The 22,105-nt window shown below is 57.3% G+C and overlaps 1 protein-coding gene across 4 annotated transcripts in view; it reads right to left on the bottom strand.

Moving 5' to 3' along the window:
• HSPG2 (heparan sulfate proteoglycan 2) overlaps window positions 1–22,105 on the bottom strand; it is a 115,887-nt gene that overhangs the window by 6,170 nt on the left and 87,612 nt on the right. For all 4 annotated transcript variants that reach the window (XM_007980126.3, XM_038001292.2, XM_038001330.2 and 1 more), the window contains 32 exons: window positions 21,933–22,071; window positions 21,683–21,834; window positions 21,006–21,141; window positions 20,737–20,888; window positions 20,422–20,560; window positions 19,109–19,260; window positions 18,785–18,932; window positions 17,127–17,278; window positions 16,276–16,417; window positions 15,756–15,907; window positions 15,227–15,368; window positions 14,990–15,130; window positions 14,527–14,661; window positions 14,086–14,270; window positions 12,578–12,773; window positions 12,128–12,307; window positions 11,587–11,847; window positions 9,561–9,765; window positions 7,690–7,787; window positions 6,826–7,092; window positions 5,657–5,766; window positions 5,308–5,455; window positions 5,109–5,225; window positions 4,335–4,446; window positions 3,483–3,627; window positions 3,294–3,393; window positions 3,047–3,156; window positions 2,814–2,922; window positions 1,822–1,920; window positions 1,212–1,433; window positions 664–908; window positions 85–256 (listed from right to left, as the gene is read on the bottom strand). In XM_007980126.3, the coding sequence (XP_007978317.3) occupies window positions 85–256; window positions 664–908; window positions 1,212–1,433; window positions 1,822–1,920; window positions 2,814–2,922; window positions 3,047–3,156; window positions 3,294–3,393; window positions 3,483–3,627; window positions 4,335–4,446; window positions 5,109–5,225; window positions 5,308–5,455; window positions 5,657–5,766; window positions 6,826–7,092; window positions 7,690–7,787; window positions 9,561–9,765; window positions 11,587–11,847; window positions 12,128–12,307; window positions 12,578–12,773; window positions 14,086–14,270; window positions 14,527–14,661; window positions 14,990–15,130; window positions 15,227–15,368; window positions 15,756–15,907; window positions 16,276–16,417; window positions 17,127–17,278; window positions 18,785–18,932; window positions 19,109–19,260; window positions 20,422–20,560; window positions 20,737–20,888; window positions 21,006–21,141; window positions 21,683–21,834; window positions 21,933–22,071 (4,963 nt within the window). The remainder of the gene's footprint in view (window positions 1–84; window positions 257–663; window positions 909–1,211; window positions 1,434–1,821; window positions 1,921–2,813; window positions 2,923–3,046; window positions 3,157–3,293; window positions 3,394–3,482; window positions 3,628–4,334; window positions 4,447–5,108; window positions 5,226–5,307; window positions 5,456–5,656; window positions 5,767–6,825; window positions 7,093–7,689; window positions 7,788–9,560; window positions 9,766–11,586; window positions 11,848–12,127; window positions 12,308–12,577; window positions 12,774–14,085; window positions 14,271–14,526; window positions 14,662–14,989; window positions 15,131–15,226; window positions 15,369–15,755; window positions 15,908–16,275; window positions 16,418–17,126; window positions 17,279–18,784; window positions 18,933–19,108; window positions 19,261–20,421; window positions 20,561–20,736; window positions 20,889–21,005; window positions 21,142–21,682; window positions 21,835–21,932; window positions 22,072–22,105) is intronic.

Genomic DNA, 22,105 nt, shown 5'->3' with positions numbered 1-22,105 from the left:
GGCGAGTGGGTGGGTGGGCATGGCTGGAGGTGTTGCTGACCACCTGTGCCCCTCCCCTCCGGTGCCCTGGGCAGGCTTTCCCACCTTTGAATCCATCTCGACACAGGCACTGGAACTCATACTCGCCAGCGGGCATGCATGTGGCACCATGTTGGCATGGCTGGCGCTCACATGGGGAGCTGTCATAGCACTGCCCGATGCCCTGGCTGCCTAGGAAACTGTAGGTGAGGTCCAGCCGTTTGCCATTCACTGACACCTGTGGGGACAGGGACACTGAGGGACTAAAGGGGCATGGGAGGCAGAGGCCCAGGTGTACCAGCAGGGAGAAGAATACAGCAGAGGGCAGCTAGGAGCCCACACTGGGTCCTGAGTGGCAGCATGGATTCTCGGTGTGGGGAGGGAGGCACAGGAGTTGAGTGCCTACTGTGTGCCAGAAACATTCATCCGTCAGTGCAGACAATCCTCTGCCCAGCCCTTCAAAGTACGTGTGATCATGCCCATTTTACAGAGGAGGAAACTGAGGCTCAGAGGTACAGCATCCTGGCCCATGGCCCATGGGTGGTTACAGGTGGAGGGGCCCAGTGCCAAGGTGCTGGGAGAGCCGAGGGAGGCGCAAGGTTTGGCACCCCTCCCCTCCGCTTGTCCCGAGGAGGCTCCTCTTACCTCGCCCACACAGCCGCGGAAGTGAGCGCTCATGTTGGTGGCTGGGGACAGTGGCACAGAAGGCTCCACGCCCCCCAGGTAGAGCAGGGTGTGCAGGTTGAGGCCCTGGCTCTTGCCGGGTGAGGAGCGCAGCACAGGGCGTCCACCATTCACGCGCAGGCTGCCGTCCTTGTTGAGACGCTCTGCAGACATGCGGTGCCAGCGGCCCAGGGCCAGCGGCTCGGCGCTCCGCAGAACAGCCAGCCCTGGGGAGGATACCAGGCAGGGTTGGGCACATGGGGGCACACGGGGCTCCCTGCCCTCTCCACCACAAACAGGGCCCTGAGCAGATGGGGAATGCCCTACAGCCTTCTGTATTCCAGATGAGGAGTCCACGGCTCAGAGAGGGCTAGGGACTGGCCTCAAGTGACACAGAGACGAAAGGCACGGGAAGAGGGGACTCGGCCTGATCCCTGCATTTATCCCCCTCCGCCTCCCTAGGGCTTGGAGAGCCGAGGGGGGCACAAGGCTTGGAGTTCAGAGCCCCGCATTTGGTGCTGGGTGCCTACCTGACCCCAGCTCGTAGCGGAATTCCAGGTGGCCGCCCACCATCGCCAGGGACACGAAGTCCTCCACAGGCCCGCTCTTCCCCCCGCTGAACAGCAGGACCCCGTCAGGGGCGAGTGGCTTGAACTCCACGTCCAGGCGTAGCTCGTGGTGTGTGTTGGTGAGAGCGGGCAGCGCCAGGTAGGAGCCAGCACCCGACAGTGAGGGGGTGGTCACCGTCACACCTGCAGCAGCCACAGCTCAGCTAAGAAGTGGGGATCCTGGACCCTTGGGTGGGGTCCCGCTACTCTGCCTTCCTGTGGGATCCTTGCCTGCCTCACTCCCCAGGCCCAGAGGCTCAGGACCAGCTGGCACCAGCTACAGCAGCATAGGAGCCCCCCTGCTCTTGCAGACTGGCCTGGGAGGAGCTCCAATATGACAGGGGTCCTCTTTGGGGGCCCTCACTCACTAAGGGATTCAGCCTGGGCAGACACGTGACCAGGTGACTTTGAGATCCTCTGGGTCGGGCATCGTTTTATCATCCGTAGGGGCCCATCACAGCTTCAGAGTGCCCCACCCAGCCTCCCCGGTTGACACTGGGACCCTGAGGGTCACTGGCCTGGCTCCACTCACCTTCCTCACACCGCAACCCCGAGCGGCCCAGGTGGCAGCGGCAGGTGTAGCCTCGACCATCAGGCCGGTTCACACAGGTGGCGTCAGGCCCACAGGCCTCTGGGGGGCACACAGGCCAGTGAAAAGGACATGGAGGTGACTCTGGAGGGAGGGGGGCCCTGATGCCAGAGCCCTGCCCATCACACCCCGGGGGGCTCGGCTAGTGAGGGCCAGGCCAGCCTCCTGGGAGGCCTTGGAGGAGGGAACTGAGGAGAGCAAGGTGGGAGCCAAAAGAGGCCATGGGGAGGACTGCAGGGGAAGCAGTAGAGGGACTCTGTGTCTGCAGGTTCTTCAGAGACTGGACCTGGATAACAGTGTTGGGTTGCGGGGGCACCTGGTGGTGGGTAATGGGGTGGGCACCTCGGTAATAAGATGGGACTGGGGGCTGGGCATAGGGGCTTACGCCTGTAATCCCAGCACTTTGGGAGACCGAGGCAGGTGGATCACCTGAGGTCAGGAGTTCAAGACCAGCCATGGCCAACGTAGTGAAATCCCGCCTCTACTAAAAATACAAAAAACTAGCCAGGGGTGATGGTGGACACTTGTAATCGCAGCTACTCAGGAGGCTGAGGCAGGAGAATCACTTGAACCCAAGAGGCAGAAGTTGCAGTGAGCTGAGATCGTGCCACTGCACTCCAGCCTGGGCAACAAGAGTGAAACTTCGTTTCAAAAAAAAAAAGAAGATGGGGCTGGGGGTGGGGGAGTGCCTGGGTGGCGGGGTAGTGGTAAGAATTTGGTCAGCAGGGATGGAGGAGGGGAAGCAGCTGTGATGGGGCGAGGGCCCCTGGGTAGCAGAGATGGGGGATGGGTACCTGGGAGGAGTGGTGAGTGCTCAGGTAAGAGTGGGGTGTGTGGAAGTGCCCCGGTGGTGGAGATGGTGGTGGGTATGGGGAGGCAGCAAAGGGAAGAGGCAGGCCCTGGGGCGACAGCGACTGGCGTTGGGGGGTGCGTACCTGGATGGCAGTGCAGGGCCTGTGAGTGCTCACAGCGGCTCCCGGTGAAGCCAGCTGGGCAGACGCACATGTAGCTGCTGCTCTCGGAGTCATGGCACTGACCACCATTCTGCAAAGCAGCCCCCAGAAATAAGGCCGAGAACATTCAGTCCTCCCCATAATCCCCACAGGGGCCAGCCATGGCTGGGGGTGGAGGCCACGGCAGCCAGGTGGTATGTGGGGTGTGGGGTCACCTGGCAGGGCCGGTCCCGACAGGTGGGGCAGTGGGAGATGCCGTGCACCGTGAGGTTGAGGTCGTGGAAGATGATCTCCTCGCCCTGGATGCGCAGGTCCCGGACACAGCCTGGGAGGTGAGTGGGCAGGATGAGCACAGGGCAGGGTGTCCCAGCCCACACCTGCGGTGCCCTCCCAGGCTCTCCAGGGCTCTTCCAGCCAGCCAGGTAAGGCCTAGCCTCAGCTGGAGGTGGGGCGGGGGCTCACCTATGAAGCCGCTGCTCAGCCCCGCCTTGGGGATGGCACCATAGTCAGGGTAGCCGCCCAGGTAGAGCTCCTCGTTCAGGTCCAGGCCCTGGAACTTGCCCTGGGGAGGTGGGGAAGTCAGGAATGGCAACAGAGGCTGGGCAGGGGTGGGATGAGGGCTGGAAGTAGTAGGATGGGGTTGGGTCTCACCTGGGAGGTCCCATTGACCGGGGCCAGGTCACCCACAATCAGGGAGCCCTGGGTGAGGCTGCGCAGCAGGGTCACGGTGTGGAAGTGGCCCAGGGCCAGTGGTGTGGGGTGGCGGATGGTGGCCATGCCTGAGCCTGCATCGAACCTGCTCCATGGGGCAGGCCGGGGCAGGAGAGATGGATAGGGGATTCGGAAGAAGGGCTAGGGGTCCAGTCGGGCAGAGGCGCCCCAGAGGAGGGATGTCACCAATTCCTGCAGTCCCAGCCCTGGGGCTGTTTCAGTTCTTGTCCCTGTCTTGTCCTCCCACCCTGTGACTCATCCCCTAGATCTTCTCTCCCCACATCATTTCGCTGGGAGCTTTTCCAGAGCAGCCCACAGGGACCCCAGGCTCAGGGCCCTGCAGCCTAGCACCTGGCCTCCCTGTTCCTCTGAGGACTCCTCTCTCCCTGAGATCACCTTGTTTCTCTGTTTATGGCTTGTTTATTCTTCCCCAACAAGAATACACCTTCCCACAAGAGCCAGAATTTGGTCTGTTTTGTTTTACCTGTATCAGTGCCTGGCACACATGGGGTACTCAGCAAATAAGTGATGCATGCATGCATGAATGAATGAATGAATGAATGAATGAATGAATGAATCCTGGCCTGCAGCAGTCCCAAGCCTGAGGTTGCACCCTCCTCCACCTGACTGGCATACTATTCCTACTCCAGCAGATCGGGTGGTCACCAAGGGGAACGGCCACATTTTCTCCTTCCTCTAGATCTCCTTTGCATAATGGAGCCCAGGGTAGTGCTTGCCAGACCAAAGCCCTGTGTCCAGTCCCCCTATACATGGGGAGGCTGGGGGTCTCACCGGAACTCGGGCCTTCCCCCCACGAGGCCGAAGGAGATGAAGTCGGGCTGCCGGTTGGCCAGGTTGGTGGGGCTCCCTGGGACTCGCTTCTGCCCGTTGTACAGCAGCATCCCTGGATGGGCACCACTGTGTAAGGGGCCTCCCATCCAGCCACAGGCTCCCCGTCCTCCCCCACCCTAGAAACGACCCAAGCTCTTGAGCCTGTCCACGCTCGGAACCTGTCCCTCCCTCTGGCACTCCTCACACAGACAGGGCCTTCTCACTATCTCAGGGCTGGTGCCTCAAATGCAAGGGCCTTACTGAGCGCCCCTAGAAAGAAACTGAATTTGCTTCACACACACTGGAGTCTCCCTCAAGCGGGAGAGGGAGGCAGAGACTCACCCGAGTAGAGAAGGAGGCCTGGACAGTGAAAGTCAGAGACCCGTAAGAGACGAGAGAAAGAGAGGACGAAAGGGTGAGATGGAGGCAGGGGAAGGAGGAAGGAGCAGAGACGGGGAGAGGAAGCTGGGACAGGAGGACTGGGGGTGATGCCCTGGTGGCAGAGGAGCCACGGGGAGGCTGGAGATATCAAAGAGGCAGGGATGGAGAAGTGGGGAGGCGCGAGAGAAGGTACGCCAGGGCGGAGGCCCAGAGGTCTGGGGGCTTCTGGAGAGGGAGGGCTGAGGGATTGGGGCAGGACTGAGGGGCAGCCAGGGCTCAAGCCATGATGGCAGTTACTCCACGAGGTCCCTCAACCCAGGCCAGTCCACCCCGCAAATGAACCCTCCTGCTCACCATCGGCTGAGTCGGGCCGGAAGGTGATCTTGATCTCGAACTTCCTGTAGGCATCCTTGATGGTGGGCAGCGGTAGGAAGGAGTAGGGGGTCTGCGTGAAGTAGGGCACCACCCGCTCTGCCGGCAGAGAGCACAGTTGGAGACCCTGCCAGTCAGGGAGTGGGCAGGGCACTGCCAATTCTTGGGGGTGGTATTTTACCTGGCACCTGCAGGTGGGCAAAGGCTTTGACCTTGCCCTGGCGGTTAGTGGCGGTGCAGACGTAGGTGCCCGCGTCCTGGGGTCGGACTGAGGGCAGCGTCAGCATGTTGTTCTCCAGACGGCTGTCAGGTGGCAGGCTGCCATCCAGCTGCAAATGCACCAGCACTGAGGGCCCTGGCCTTGGCCCACAGCTCCAGGGGCCTGCCTCCCATCTGTGCCTCAGGCCCACCTTCCAACATTGTGCATTTACTCTTGGCCAAGCCTGTGCCACATCCTGGGGACACTGAGATGCTTCAGACCTGGTCCCAGCCCCCCAGGGATGCCTGCTGGTTCCCTCTCCAGTGCTTACCTTGCTCCAGCTGATGTCAGGAGTGGGGTAGCCTGAGGCTATGCAGGGGAAGACAGCTGCAGAACCAGCAGGCACACGGACTTCTTGGGGCATTGAGATCTGGGGCAAGGCTGAGAGGCATGGAAGAGACATAGGCCATCAACATGACAGTCACAGATGTGTGCCCAGCCTGCACCCTGATTCGTTGCATCCTCACACCACCCCTTGAAGGGAGCCACTACATTCCATTTCACAGATGAGGAAATTATGGCTTAGAGGGGGAAAGTGGCTGTTTGCTCTTCGCTGGGCAGAGTCAGGGTTCAGGGCCAGATCCATTTCACTCCACAGCCTGAGACCTCTTCAACATGCCTGGGCAAAAAATTGTGCAGCCCTCTGGGGACCTGAGAAGTGCGTACTAGGGACAGTATAGGTAGGAAAGTTTAGGCCAGGTGCAGTGGCTCAAGCCTATAATCCCAGCACTTTGGGAGGCTGAGACAGGCGGATCACGAGGTCAGGAGATCCTGGCTAACACGGTGAAACCCCGTCTCTACTAAAAAAATACAAAAAAAAACTAGCCGGGCGAGGTGGCGGGTGCCTGTAGTCCCAGCTACTCGGGAGGCTGAGGCAGGAGAATGGTGTAAACCTGGGAGGCGGAGCTTGCAGTAAGCTGAGATCCGGCCACTGCACTCCAGCCTGGGCAACAGAGCGAGACTCCGTCTCAAAAAAAAAAAAAAAAAAAAGAAAGTTTGGAGGCAAGTCACAGGGCTTGGGGTAAAAAGCAATTGCCTTTAAAGAGCACACAGTGTTTGTGTCTGCCCTGCATCTGTTGTCCTTGTTTTACTCTCTATTAGGTCTGTTTGTTGTCTGGGTTATGTCTCTGCCCTCAGACCATGCTGCAAGTCTCTCCCAGCAGAGCCGGCACTCCCTGCCGATGAGGACAAGGTTTCTTTTTTTTTCTGGATGCTCTATGGCCTAGCTCTCTCCCTGTACATTCCAGGCTACCCTGGGGGAATCTCACTTTTATCCCCTGCTGCTGCCACCTGTTATGAAACCTGCCCCTTAAATACACACAATGGAAAATATCCCAAGCGAACAGAAAGGAAGAGCAGAGCGGGCAGGCAGAAGATGACGGCAGGAGAAGCCCTGGCCCCACTCACTGTCCCCCAACAAAAGTCCCCACCAGCCTTCACCTTGCACAAGCAGCAGCACGTGGGATTGTGTGGTGCCGGCTGCGTTGGTGGCAGTACAGCGATATTGTCCCGCATCAGCCAGCTCTACGTGGGCGATCCTGACGACGCCTCCGCTCTGCACAATGCCAGGCCGCAGGTGCCCTCCAACTTTGCTCCATGTCACCTGAGGCTTGGGGTCACCCAGTGCTAGGCATTCGAACTCCACGGCGTGGCCGACCACCACGGTCTGCACAGACGTCCGGATGTTGATGAGCACCGAGGGCAGGGCTGGGGAGGAGGGAGGCGGAGGTCCAGTGAGATCAGTCACTGCAGACCTGGCCCGAGGGAGGCCATAGACTGCCCAAAGAAAGGTGAGCACTGAAGCTCCAGCATTCATTCGTTCCTCATTCGCTTTTTCATGCATTCACTCACAAACACACTCACTTGTCAGGTCTTATGCATTTACTCACTCACGTGTCCACTTATTCTTTTGTTTTTTTAGAGACAGGGTCTTGGCTGTATTCACAGGTGTGATCACAGCTCACTGCAACCTAGAACTCATGTGCTCAAGCAATGCTCCCAGTTTAGCCTCCTGAGTAGCTGGGGCCACAGGTGTGTTCCACCATGCCCAGTTCACACTGATTCAATCTTCATCAGTTCATCTGAGCACTCACACACTCCACCCATATCCTTCTTCCCTCCCTTGAAGTATTTATCAAGCCCCTTTTACTCTATGCTAGACACAAGCCAGGCAAAATAGAATATTTCTCTTTATTCTGACACATTTAGGGGGATTCCTGGGGAACAGGGTCTGGGCTCTGTGCCTCTCTCCCTTTCTCATCTCTGTTTCCTACTCTTAGCAGAGGCCTGAAGCCACCCTCCTACCTTGGACAACCAGCTGGGCACTGGCCTGGGCCTGCCCCCAAGGTCCATGGGCCTGGCAAATATATGTCCCTTGACAGCTCTGGTCCAAGTTCTGGATTCTGTAAAGAAAAAATAATAAGACATCAGGAAAATGAAAACATTTGATAGAATGCTTTGCAATTGGGCCGGGCACAGTGGCTCATGCCTGTAATCCTAGCACTTTGGGAGGCTGAGGCAGGCAGATCACTTGAGATCAGGAACTCGAGACCAACCTAGCCAACATGGTGAAACCCTGTTTCTACTAAAAATACAAAAATTAGCCAGGCGTGGTGGCGCATGCCTATAATCCCAGATACTCGGGAGACTGAGGCATGAGAATCACATGAACCCGGGAGGCGGAGGTTGTGCCATTGCACTCCAGCCTGGGTGACATAGTGAGACTCTGTCTCAAAAAAAAAAAAAAAAAGAATGCTTTGCAATTGTGTGGGCGTTAAAAACTGACGAAGAACAGCACAAAGTGTTGCATTCTAGTTTCCCAATAACCATTAGAGGTAGGCAGGCAGGTTGGGGGGCACCACAGCCATTTTGGACAAAGACCTTATGGTCTAGGGCTCAAGATTACAATTATCAAGCAGCAGAGCTGAGATCTGGGGTCATTCGTACATTTCTGGCCCCAGGGTCTGTTCTCTTTCCTCCACTAATAATAAATACGAATGGGCCACTGTTTTTTTTTTTTTTTTTTTTTTTTTTTTTGCGGAGTTTCACTCTTGTTTGCCCAGGCTGGAGTGCAATGGCACGATCACGGCTCACTGCAACCTCCGCCTCCCAGGTTCAAGCGATTCTCCTGCCTCAGCCTCCCTAGTAGCTGGGATTATAGGCATGTGCCACCATGCCCGGCCAATTTTGTATTTTTAGTGGAGACGGGGTTTCTCCATGTTGGTCAGGCTGGTCTCGAACTCCCAACCTCAGGTGATCCACCCGCCTCCGCCTCCCAAAGTGCTGGGATTACAGGCGTGAGCCACTGCGCCCGGCTGAATGGGCCACTGTTTACTGAAGGCCTTCCAAGCACCAAGCACTGTGCAAGTGCTTTAGATAGTCTTTCAGTCTTTTTTCTTTTTGAGATAGAGTTTTGCTCTTGTCGCCCAGGCTGAAGTGTAATGGTACAATCTCAGCTCACTGCAACTTCTGCCTCCTGGGTTCAAGCAATTCTCCAGTCTCAGCCTCCCGAGTAGTTGTGATTACAGGTGACTGCTACCACGCCCAGCTAATTTTTGTATTTTTAGTAGAGACAGGGTTTAGCCATGTTGGCCAGGCTGGTCTCAAACTCCTGACCTCAGGTGATCCACCAGCCTCGGCCTCCCAAAGTGCTGGGATTATAGGCGTGAGCCACCACGCCCGGACCTCATTCAGTCTTTTTTTTTTTTTTTCTTTTGAGACGGAGTTTCACTCTTGTTGCCTAGGCTGGAGTGCAATGGCACTATCTTGGTTCACCGCAACCTCCGCCTCCCAGGTTCAAGCGATTCTCCTGCCTCAGCCTCCCTAGTAGCTGGGATTACAGCCGTGTGCCACCATGCCCAGCCAATTTTGTATTTTTAGTAGAGACGGGGTTTCTCTATGTTGGTCAGGCTGGTCTTGAACTCCTGACCTCAGGTGATCCGCCTGCCTCGGCCTCCCAAAGTGCTGAGATTACAGGCGTAAACCACTGCGCCCAGCCTCATTCAGTCTTATATAACCCATTGTACAGCTGAGAACACTGAGGCTCAGAGAGGTAAAGTGATGTGTCCAAGAACAGCGCTTCATGTTACGCCCCCTGAGGCAGGTGCTTTAACTCTGCTCACTGTGAGCCTTGGGCTGTGCTGCCCAAGTCCAGTCCTGCCCCCGGTCCCACTCACCGGAGCACCCCATCCTGCACGCTGTGACCCGGAGGCAGCTGACCCCCTTCCTTGAACCAACGGAGCTGGGTACCCCGGTCGCTGGGCACAGCACAGTGGAATTCAACGCTGGCCCCGATGCTCTTGGTCTCTAGCTGAGGAGTGACCTGCACGGTGGGCGTGGACCCTGCTGGGATGGAGGTGGCAGGGAGAGAGCCGGGAGGGCCTGCGGGGACAGGTATGAGGTTCTGCAGGTACATGTGTGTGATGTCCCTGATGTCCCTCTAGGGACCCAGGAAACCCCCAGCCCAACATTCAAGCAATGTTCTCCTCATAGCCTCTCTGACCAGGGAAAAAAGCCCCTTCAGCGGCAGATTCATTCATCTGCACTCGCAGCCGCCATTCTGCCAACACGGATAAGGGCCTGTGGAGAGCTGGGCTCTGTTTCCACAGCTCCTCGCTTCTGGGTGGGGAGGGTAGGCCACGAAAAGAGTGGGAGGGACTCAGACTTTTTTTTTTTTGAGATGGAGTCTTGCTCTGTCCCCAGGCTGGAGTACAGTGGCACGATCTTGGCTCACTGCAACCTCTGCCTCCCGGGTTCAAGCGATTCTCCTGCCTCAGCCTCCTGAGTAGCTGGGACTACAGGCACCTGCCACCACGCCCAGCTAATTTTTTTTTTTTTTTTGTATTTTAGTAGAGACGGGGTTTCACCATGTTGCCCAGGCTGGTCTCGAACTCCTGAGCTCAGGCAATTCGCCCGCCTCGGCCTCCCAAAGTGCTAGGATTACAGGCGTGAGCACCACGCCCGGCCAGACTCAGACATTTTAAGGAAGGACAGCAAAGCCTATTCTGCCTGCAGTTTAAATGAGAGAATCCAGGGACTTGGCCATGGCAAAGACACCGACACGTGCAGGGGACAGATAGGAGGCGGGGGCAGATGCATATTGTCCCCATTTACTAAGTGCCTACTGTGAACCACAGTTTTACATCTGTGTTTACCTCTGTGTACCTTTCCAACTCAGCCTACGTGGTTGGCATTGTTCTCTCCACTTTACAGATAAACTGAGGCTCAGGCCGAGCGTGGTGGCTCACTCTTATAATCCCAGCACTTTGGGAGGCTGAGGTGGGTGGATCACTTGAGGTCAGGAGTTCGAGACCAGCCTAGCCAACATGGCAAATCCTCTTCTCTACTAAAAACACAAAAATTAGCCAAGCATGGTGGTGCATGCCTGTAGTCTCAGCTACTCAGGAGGCTGAGGCACGAAAATCGCTTGAACCCGGGAGATAGAGGTTGCAGTGAGCCGAGATCGTGCCATTGCACTCCAGCCTGGGTGACAGAGTGAGATTCTGTCTCAAAAAAAAAAAAAGAAAAAAAAAAAAAAGAAAAAAAAAAGAAACCGAGGCTCAAAAAGATTCAGTGACTTGGCCAAGGTTGCACAGCCAGCAAATGGCCAAGCTATGCTTTGAACCCAGGTCTGAGTCCACAGTCCAGGCCCGTGACCAGAGGGCTACACGCTGTGCTACTTTAAGAGTTTGGGCCCAAAAGCCCTCATTTGTATCATTGATGCAGGAGGCCATGAAAATGCTGGGCCTTTTGAAGATCCACTGAAGCCCTGGGCGTGCCGGGGGTGGGCGCTCCTGTCACTCATTCACTGTGGTCCCTGTCAAGCATTTACCCAGCCCATCCTGGGCCGTGTCGCCCTCGATTAAGCCCAGGGCTGCTGAGATGCCTGGATCCAGGCCCTGCCCTGAGCATTCTCACTGCCGAGCAGGGGAGGCTGACTGGGGTGCTTATGTACACAGAATGGTTTCCTTCGGCAGTGCCAGGGCTGTGCCAAAGTGGGGGTGCAGCCGTGAGAGCTAGAGGAGCTGAGCACACGTGATGGAGGGCTTCCTGGACCTGCCTTGGGCCCTGGAGAGCAGGGGAGATGAGGGCATTCCAGGTGGGGTTATGGAGGGAGGCCTTCCCACCTGAGTCTGCCTAGCTGGGTCATCGAGGGCCAAGAGGAAAGGTGACCCCCTTAAGCCCTGAGCCGGGGCTGCTTACCTTGGACGAGCAGCTGGGCAAAGGCCTCGGCTGAGCCCACCTTGTTGGTGACCCGGCAGCGGTAGCGGCCTGAGTCCTCAGGGGCTGCACCCTCGAAGTGCAGCAGCTCGTTCCTGGCAGTAGCCCTCCCAGGAAGGCTGCTGCCCACGCGGCTCCACTGGAAGGTGAGTGGGGGTGTCCCGTGAGCCAGGCACTGGAGCTGTACCGTCTCCCCTGCCTGCACCGAAGCGTGCTCTGGGACCGTGGTGGCATACGGTGGGCCTGGGTAGGGGGACACAGAGGTCAGGATGGGGGAGGGCAAAGGTCAGAATGGCAGCAGGTCGTTGGATCCAGGTGTCCAGGAAAACTGAATGGTGAGCCCAGAGGACCGGGGATAAGGAAAGCAAAGGTCCCAGGCGGGGTGTCGGGCAAGGGCAGGCTCTGGGACCCTGCTGTGCCTGGAGACCTCTGGATGGGGTTCCTGGGGTTCTGTGTGGGGTGGAGCCTCATTGGGGGGCTCATATCTCCATTTGGTGCAGACAAAGAAGGGATGAGGCCTTACTCTCCACGTGCAGGATGATGGTGGCCTCAGCGTGCCCAGCAGGGCTAGTGGCATTACAGATGTACTGGCCCGAGTCCTGCTGGGCTACCCGGGGTATGATGAGTGTGTCACCTTCCAGCCGGTGCTGCCAGGGTAGTGGGGAACGCAGCTTGGACCAGTGGATAGTGGGTGCGGGGCTGCCTGTGGAGTTGAATGGAAGATGACAGAAGTCACTGGGCTACCTCAGGGAGCCGCAGAGGGTGGCTGTGGTGAGGAAGGGCCCTGGGTGATCCTGTCCCTCTATGGGACCCCAGCTGGGTTCCTCAGCCATCACTGGGGGATGCTATCAACACGGTCTCCCCGTACTCCCCACCCCTGGGCATGACATCATCTCTAGATCACATGTGCCTACATTTCAGACCCCAGGGCATCCCTGCCCTGCCAGCCCTATGTGCCAGTCCCTGGCCACACCTGTGGCTGAGCAGCGCAAGGTGGCCGTGTGTCCAGCCTCCACAGTCAGCTCAGCTTCTTCAGCTTGGACCTGAGGGGCCCCGGGGGCCATGGCACCTGTGTCCACGATCACCTCCACCTGCTTCTGTGCTGTGCCCAGTGCATTCTGAGCAAGGCACACGTAAGTGCCTGCATCTGATGGTTTAGCTGATGAAATCTGGGAGAAAGCAAGGAGGCTGGTTATGTGGGTACTGAGTGGGGACTTTGATGTCAGCCCCAGCTCTGGCTTGGTTTTCCCTATTTCCTCTACCTGCCTTGGTATTTATTTATTTATTTTTTGAGACACGGTCTTACTCTGTTGCCCAGGTTGGAGTGTGGTGGCACCGTCCTGGCTCATTGCAACCTCTGCCTCCCGGGCTCAAGCAATCCTCTCGCCTCAGCCTCCTGAATAGCTGGGACTACAGGTTATGTGCTGCCATACCTGGCTAATTTTTAATTTTATTTTTATTTTTAATTTTTATTTATTTATTTATTTATTTATTTATTTATTTATTTAGAGATGGAGTCTTGCTCTGTCTGGTCCAGGCTGGAGTGCAGTGGCGTGATCTCGGCTTACTGCAGCCTCTGCCTCCCTGTTTCAAGCAATTCTCCTGCCTCAGCCTCCCGAGTAGCTGGGACTACAGGTGTGTGCCACGACACCCAGCTAATTTTGTATTTTTTTTTTTTTTGAGACAGGGTCTCACTCAGCTCTGTCACTCAGGCTACAGTGCAGTGGCACGATCTCGGCTCACTGCAAGCTCCGCCTCCCGGGTTCACGCCATTCTCCTGCCTCAGCCTCCTGAGTAGCTGGGACTACAGGTGCCCGCCACCATGCCCAGACTTTTTTTTTTTTGTATTTTTAGTAGAGACGGGGTTTCACCATGTTAGCCAGGATGGTCTTGATCTCCTGACCTCGTGATCCACCCGCCTCAGCCTCCCAAATTGCTGGGATTACAGGCGTGAGCCACCGCGCCCGGCCTAATTTTGTATTTTTAGTAGAGATGGGGTTTCACCATGTTGGCCAGGCTGGTCTCGAACTCCTGACCTCAGATGATCCACCCACCTCGGCCTCCCAGGCTGGTCTTGAACTCTTGGGCTCAAGTGATCTTCCTGCCTTGGCCTCCCAAAGTGCTGGGATTACAGGCACGTGCCACCATGCCTGGCCCTTTCCTTGGTTTTTAGTTCTCCCATCTGGTTGCTTGAGGGCTGATCCTCATGACACCCCATTAGTCCATCCATCCACTTGGCCTTCGACCCACCCTCCCGTCCTTCCACTCATTCTTTCTTCCTTCTCCTACCTTCCTTCTCTCTACCCTCTCATCTTCCAGTCTGTTCGCCATCCAACCATTCCATCCCATCCCATTCCTCCCTTCCTCTCTCCATCCACTCACCACCACCCGCCCATCCACTACTATCTCCTCCAAACACCTGCTCAAGGCTGGGCCCTGGACTGGGCCTCAGACCCAGAGAGGCACCGGCCCCGGCTTCACCTGCAGCACTGCGTGGCTGTCCATGAGCCCATATGTCCGCTGCTCCAACTTGGCAGGGGTGCTGCTGACCCGGGTCCAACGAGCAGAGGAGCGGGGCTCCCCGGCACTGACGCACTCCAGGGTGACAGCCTTTCCCACTTTCACCCACACGGGGCCCTCGGGGAGCACGGACACTGTAGGGGGCCCTGTGCGGAGGAATGACAACCACTGACACACAGGCAGGGCTCTGCTGGTCACCCACACGGCCATGGTCTCCAGCTTCGTAAGCGCTGGGTGGACACCTGTCTCCACACCACACTGAGGCGGAAACTGAGGCTCAGAGAGGGAGAATGCCCAAGACAGAGTCAGTGGTAGAAGGAGGATTTAAACTTGGAGGCTCTGAGCTGAGAATCACGGCTGGAAACAGGAGGGCAGAGCCCCACAGAGTCAACGTCCCCTCACCGTGCACACTGAGGTTCACCACACTCTGGGCCACGCCGTAGGCATTGGAGGCCACGCAGCGGTAGGTGCCGTGGTTGCTGGGCCGGGTGCCCACGATGGTGATGATGGAGCCATTGGGACTGATGTGGACGTTGTCTGTAAGGTTGCATGGGGGAGGGTGAGAGAGGATTGACCTGGTCCTTCTCGTGTCTTGGTGCTGCCAGCCTGTGCCCCTGAGCCCACGCCTCCCACCCCTCCAGCCTGGGTGTGTCCAGCTCACAGAGTCCCAGAGAGCAGAAGGTAACAAAGGCCTTGGAAACTCCTGGGTCCAGCGCCCTCGCCATACAGAGACGGGAAGGGCCTTATTCAGGGCCACACCATGAATGTGGGGCGTCCAGACTTCCGCCCCACCCTTGCACAGTGGGGATGACGGCACCCCCACACCTGCCCCCAGCTTGCCCACCCGCCCGCCAGCCTGGCTCACTCTCCAGCTCCTGGTTCCGGGTCTTCCACTCGAGGCTGATGGGGGCTGCTCCATCATGGATGAGGCACTTGAAGCTGGCATCCTGGCCCTGCTGCACGGTGCTGCTGGGCGGGTCGATGGAGATGACCGGGCTCCTAAGGCCTGGCGCCAAAGGGGCAGAGGGCTGGGCTCAGCAGGGGTGGGCTCAGCTTCAGGGCCCTCCCCTTCCCCCCTTGCCCATGGCACTGCCATACTCACGGTACGAAGACCCCTCGCTGGGTGGGACAGTGACTGTGAAGGAGGCTTCTTGCTCAGGGCCTGGGCCACCAGCTGCACGACACACATACTCGCCTGAGTCAGCAGGGGAGACCTGGTGGAGCCGCAGCTGGGAGCCATGGGTCTGTCAGAGCAGCGAGGGGACAGTTATCAGGGCAAAGTCCCCGGGACAAGAAATGTCCCCAAGCCCACCTGTGCTGGTGCCCAAGAGTTCTCTCGGGAGTCCAGGGCCCCAGCTGGCAGGGCTGATGGAAGCTTTGTTCCCAGAATCCTAGAAGTCCAACCCACTAACTTTACAGTGGAGGAAACTGAGGCCCAGGAAATGATTCAGCTGCAGAGCCAAGAGAAAAACCCAGGTCTCCTGATTTGCAGGCTGGTGATCTCGTCCCCCAAAAGTATTATCCCCTGGGGTACCCAAGCAGGCTGGTGTTTGCATGAGGTTTGGGTGCAGAAAGCAACTGCAGGTCTAACCTTGCCTGCCCTGGAATCCTCCCCATCCTGGCCCCTGTACCTGGTGCCGGGCGGGGAGGCTGCCCCCGCGCTTGTACCACGTGACCTGGGCATGGGCCTGCCCGGGCACCACACAGTTCAGATCCAGAGTCTGCCCTTCAGTCACGTGTGAAGAGGAGGCCTCGATGTAGATGGGCTGGGCCAGTCCTGGAGCTGTGGGCACAGCGGGTGGGTGAGAGAGGCCAGGCTCCCGGGATCAAGGCAGGGGCTGAAGGTGGTGGCAGTGAAGGCCAACTCCAGTTGGTCCTGGGGGTGCAGTGGCTTGAGAGGGGCTGATATAACCTAAGAAGGGTCTCCTTTCCCTGGGGACTCAAGTGTCCTCCTGACACCCAGGGCTGGGGACCCCTGGTTGAGGGGACGGGACCATCGTCAGACTTGGGAACACCTGGGTTGGCTTGATCCTCTGTGGTATGAAACGCTGCCGGCAGGCAACAGTAAGTGCCTGGCTGGGAGAGAGAAGAGGAGCAGCGCTGGGAAGGGGCACCGCGCCTGTGCATCACCCACTGTTCCCTGTCACTCACCAGGAATGGGGCCTGGGCTGGAGGGCTCAATTGTGACCAGGACAGATGCCTCCAGGGTGCCTGAGCTTCCAGTCACTTGGCATGAGTACTCGCCAGAGTCGGCTGGGGACACCTGGTTCAGCCTCAGCAGTGGGCCGTGGACCTGGCCAAGGTCGGGTGAGAGTGGGGAGGGTGAGCTGGGAGCCTTCAGATGCCCAGGCCTCTGGTACCCACACCCTGGGACTGCCATGCACAGATATGTAGGTGCATCCTGTTGGCAGCGACCCCTTTGACAGTCTGCATTGTGGAGGGCATGTTTAGTAGGATGGTTTTTCTGGTAGGAGGAAGTCAAGAGCCTTGGGTAACAGGTGCCCTTTTCTTTCTTTTTTGAGACAGTGTCTCGCTCTGTCATCTAGGCTGGAGTGCAGTGGTGCAATCTCAGCTCACCGTAACCTCTGCCTCCTGGGTTCAAGTGATTCTCCTGCCTCAGCCTCCCGAATAGCTGGTATTACAGGCGTCTGCCACCACGCCTGGCCAATTTTTGTATTTTTGGTTTAGTCACGTTGGCCAGGCTGGCTTTGAACTCCTGACCTCAAGTGATCCACCTGCCTCGGCCTCCCAAAGTGCTGGGATTACAGGCATGAGCCACTGCACCTGGCCAGAGGTGTCCTTTTCTATTTTGCACCAAGATGGTGTGGGGCTGGTGGTGGCCCTGCTGTGCCCAGCCTGCTCTCAACTTCCTGACCCCAGTGACCTCCTGCTGCCATTCCCCACAAGCTCCGGTTGCTGAGACCACTTTCCCTTCAGGGCTGGATTCAGGCAGGACCGCTGTGGGTGTGGAGGAGGCATGCCTCCTTCTCCAGCTCCTTTACCTGGTGCCGGGCAGGGAGGTTTCCTCCACGCTTATGCCACGTGACCTGGGCGTGGGCCTGCCCGGGCACTACGCACTTCAGATCCAGGGTCTGCCCTTCGGCCACTCGGGAGGAGGAGGTCTCGATGCGGATGGGTGGGGCTCCACCTGGGGCTGGGGCACAGGGGAGAGGTCAGTGAGCTGAGATACCCACCCTGATGCCCTCAGCCCTTCCCCTGGGGCCCAGATGTTAGGACCAGAGGCCATTTGGGACATGGCTTCTTTCCCTTCCCATTCCATTGAGGCCTGGAGCAGCTGGGCTAGCCTGGGAGGTGGAGACACTTTTCATTCCCCCAGTCCCGCCCCCAGGCAGTAGCCCCACCATCTCCTCTTCCTCCCTTGCTCCCAGCACCAGTGGGGCCAGGGCTCAGGTCTAGACACCTCCACACAGACCACGAGGCCCCTAATGTTTGGCAAACTTGGAGAGAATGTGGCTAAGAACCCAGACTCTGGGGCCAGACTGCCTGGATTCAAATCCTAGCTCTGCCATTGATTAGCAGTATGACCTTTGGAAAAGAACTTCACCTGAGTCTCAGTTTCCCCATCTGTAAACTGGAGAGAACAATGCCATCTACCTCAAAGGGCTGTTGTGAAGACAAAATGAACTAATATGTGTAAATATGACAGGGCCTAGCACCTAAGAGGTGCTGGATCATGTTTACTACTTAGCAATCTGTATCCCCTTATGATTTCTGCATAGCATGTGCCCCATGTGCTATTAATTACTGGACATTTTCCTTTCAACTGATTCACTTTTAAAAAACCTTAACTACTTAGCCCCATCATAAACAAAGATTTCCAAGAAATAAGGACAAGCTTGATGTGTTTTTTTGTCCCTTATATGTCACCAGTACTAATAAAGGCATTTATTTATTTATTTATTTATTTTTGGAGACAAAGGGTTTCACTCTGTCACCCAGGCTGGAGTGCAGTGGTGCAATCTCGGCGCACTGCAACCTCCGCCTCCTGGGTTCAAGTGATTCTCGTGCTTCAGCCTCCCGAGTAGCTAGGACTAATAGCATGTGCCACCATGCCCAGGTAACTTTTGTATTTTTAGTAGAGGTGCGGTTTCACTATGTGGTCCAGACTGGTCTCGAACTCTGAGACCAGACTGGTCATGAGCTCAGGCAATCCGCCCACCTTGGCCTCCCAAAGTGCTGGGATTACAGGTGTGAGTTACCGCACCGGCCCTAATAAAGATGTATAAATCACCTTCCAATACTCACAGAGGTGCAGTCCCAGGCTTTTGGGAACTCTGTAATTAGATAGTAGAATACAAGAGCACTACTACCTCTTCTTTACAGATAAGGGACAGTGACACATGGAAAGCTGAAGTCCCTTGTGCAACATCTCCAAGTGTGGCCAGAGGAGCTGGGACTCATGCACAGATGCCAGACTCCAAAGCCTGTGCTCACAAGCTGTGGAGAGGGATAGGAGCCACTCCACTTACGCTGGCTCCTCGGTCCGGGGACCATGTGGGTGGCAGGAGGTAAAGTCTGGAATCAGAGCGGCCGTTCTCGCCAAGTGCCAGAAAGTGTTTCCTTCTCCCAGTTCTGCCCACTGGCTCTCTGTCCCTTCCTCCCTCCTCTGTCCTCCCAGTCCCACTGCAGGGACCCTCACCGGGAACGTGGACAGCACTTGAGCCAGAGGCTTCAATGGTGACCAGGACTGAGGCCTCCAGGGGGCCAGAGCTGCCCATCACCTGGCACACGTATTCACCCGAGTCGGCCGGGGACACCTGGTGCAGCCGTAGTCGTGAGCCGTGGGCCTGAACAGGGGACAGGACAGAGGAACAGAGTCAGGTGCCAGTCTGGAATCTCTGAAAGCCTGGGGCCAGGGTCTAACCTCTGCACCCCACAGGGGCTCCTAGGTCTCCATCCTAGCAGAGCTAGCCAGGGCCCCCACATCCAGCGGCCCTCCCACCATTTCCTGCCGGCTGCGTACCTGATGGTGGCTGGGGAGGCTGCCCCCACGCTTGTGCCAAGTGACCTGGGCATGGGCCTGCCCGGGGACCACGCAGTTCAGATCCAGGGTCTGCCCTTCGGCCACGTGTGAGGATGATGACTCAATCCTGATGGGCATGGAACTGCCAGGGGCTGGGGGAACAGAGACCAGTGAGTCAGCTCAGCCATTGTCAGATTTGGGAACAGGGTTGGTGGGACCCTCTGCCATGGAAAATCTCACCCCCCAGGGTAATAATAATAGTTAACACTTGGCTGGGCATGGTGGTTCATGCCTGTAATCCCAGCACTCTGGGAGGCCAAGGTGGGTGGATGACCTGAGGTCAGGAGTTTGAGACCAGCCTGACCAATATGGTGAAACCCTGTCTCTACTAAAAATACAAAAATTAGTGGGGCATGGTGGCATGTGCCTGTAGTCCCAGCTACTTGGGAGGCTGACACAGGAGAAACGCTTGAACCTGGAAAGCGGAAGTTGCAGTGAGTTGAGATTGCGCCACTGCATTCCAGCCTGGGATTCCCTCTCAAAAATAATAATAATAATAATAATAATAATAATAGTCAACACTTAGGAAGCACTTATGGCATGCCAGGCACTGCTCTAAGCACATTAAATGCACTAACTCACTTAACCCTCACAAAGTCCATAAACTTCCTGCCATGATGGAAATGTTTTTTATCTGCACAGGCCAAGACAGTGGCTGTAAGCCACATGTGGCTATTGAGAACTTGAAATGTTAGAAATGGGGTAGCCGTAGCCACTGTATTGAACAGTGTACTTCTGAGAGGTTGGAAAGGTCAATGCCCCCATTTCACTGGTGGAAGCTGAGGCTGAGAGGGGAAGGTAACTCTTTAAGTCCCTTAGTGGTACAAGCAGCAGAATTTGAACCCAGGGCTGTTTTTTTTGAGATGGTGTTTCACTCCTGTTGCTTAGGCTGGAGCACAGTGAATCACAGCTCACTGCAGCCTCAACCTCCTGGGCTCAAGCAAGTCTCCCACTTCAGCCTCCCAAGTAGCTGGGACTATAAGTAACAACGCCGGACTAATTTTTGTATTTTTAGTAGAGATGGCTTTTATCATGTTGTCCAGGGGTCCTAGGCTCAAGTGATCCACCCGCCTTAGCCTCCCAAAGTGCTGGGATTTCAGGCACGAGCCACCGCGCCCGGCCTTTGAACCCACACATCTTTCCACTGGCCCTTGCCTGAGTACCACCAGGTCTGAGGACTCTGACCCGAAAGTTCCTTCTCCCCAGGGAACACTGTTGCCTGCATCCCTTGTCCCTTTCCTGGGCAGACTCACCGGAGGGGCTGCCAGCTCTAGGGGAGACGGAGATCACGATGGAGGCCTCCAGGGCATCAATGTTGTTGTTGGCCCGGCACACATACTCGCCCGAGTCAGCCACAGACATTTGGTGCAACCGCAGGTGGGAGCCATGGGTCTGGGCGTGCAGATGGGGAAGGAGAGGAAGAGGGAGTGGAGGGCTCAGGCCTTCCTGCTCAGCCTGTCGAGGCTGCTGTCTGTCTACCCAGGGCCCAGTCCATGAGACAGGGAGCCTGCTCTGCTCACCCCAGGAGACCAGGGTTCCACCCCTGCTGCCATGGCTCCACTCTGTACCTGGTGTCGGGAGGGAAGGCTGCCTCCACGCTTGTACCATGTGATGATAGCCTGGGGCTGCCTGGCGACCACACAGTTCAGATCCAAGGTCTGCCCTTCTACCACCGTAGGGGAAGAGGACTCGATCCTGATTGGTGGGGAGACGCTGGGCACTGGGGACAGAGGGGTGTGGACCACGCAGCCAGAGTGAGGTAACAGGGATGGCACCGGGGACTTCTCTGCCACCCCCTATACCACTTGTCTTGACCCCCTGCCCTCTCTGCTCTCACCATGGGAGGAGCCGCTGCCCTGGATGGTGACGATAAGCGAGGTCTCCCGAGAGCCTGCACCGTTACTGACATGACACACATACTCGCCCGAGTCCGCCGGAGTCACCTGAGGGATCCGCAGCCGGGAGCCCACGATCTGCAGGAAGCAGGTGGCAGGAGGTGTAGGTGTGGGCAGCACCTCTACGTCTTGGGCACTGCTGCCACTGCCCCCTGGACTCTGGGAGCCCCCCTGCCTTGCCTCCTCAGTGGCCTTCCTGAAGCTCCCAGCATAGCACATGGCCTGTCTCTGGGCTGGGGTGGACTAGCCTTTCGTCACCCCTCCAGAAAGCCTGTTAAGGCCCTCCGCAGGGTTGACCGAGTATCCTGCTGGGGCTCCCACAGCCTGCGAGCTGCCTGAGAGCAGGCAACTGTCTCATTCCATCCAGAATCTTCAGTGCCAGGCACAGGACATGGCCCGGAGCAGCTTTTCAGTGAGATTTGGCGCATAAGTGGATCTCCCTGAGGTCAGGGAGCCTTATTTCTGTATTCTCAGCACCAGTCTAGGACCCATCCAGCAAGGATACTCAATGTTTGTTGAATGACTGAATGAGCACAGAGTGAGGTTCTGAGAGTTCCCTCTTTTCCCGCTGGGGGCTGGTGTGCCCTGCTTTTGCCCTCCCCACCTGCTGGCCCTGTACCTGGTGCCGGCTGGGTAAGCTGCCTCCACGCTTATACCAGGTGATGGTGTGGGGAGCCTGGCTGGCAACCAGGCAGTTGAGGTCCAGGGTGTGTCCATTGGCCAGGGAGGCTGAGGAGGACTCGATGCGGACGGGGTATGCCACGCCCTGGGCTGGGAGGGCAAGATGGAAGGCAGGGTGTGGGAGCTGCTGAGGCTGCAGTGGGGGCCCCCCAGCCCTCTACCATTTGCATGACCCCCTAGACACTCACAGTGGGAACCGCTAAGGCGCTGCTGGATGGTGACAAGGACCGAGGCTTCCTGGGTGCCTGAGCTGCCAACCACACGGCACACGTACTCCCCTGAGTCAGCTGGGGTCACCTGGAGCAGCCGTAGCCTCGAGCCATGCACCTAGGAGGGTCAGGAGGGAGGAGGCAGGCTCAGA

Source organism: Chlorocebus sabaeus, chromosome 20 (genome assembly GCF_047675955.1).
Source record: "Chlorocebus sabaeus isolate Y175 chromosome 20, mChlSab1.0.hap1, whole genome shotgun sequence".
Lineage (NCBI taxonomy): Eukaryota > Metazoa > Chordata > Mammalia > Primates > Cercopithecidae > Chlorocebus > Chlorocebus sabaeus.
Note: the sequence above shows the minus strand (reverse complement) of the source record. Positions and strands in the feature narration are given on the sequence as shown.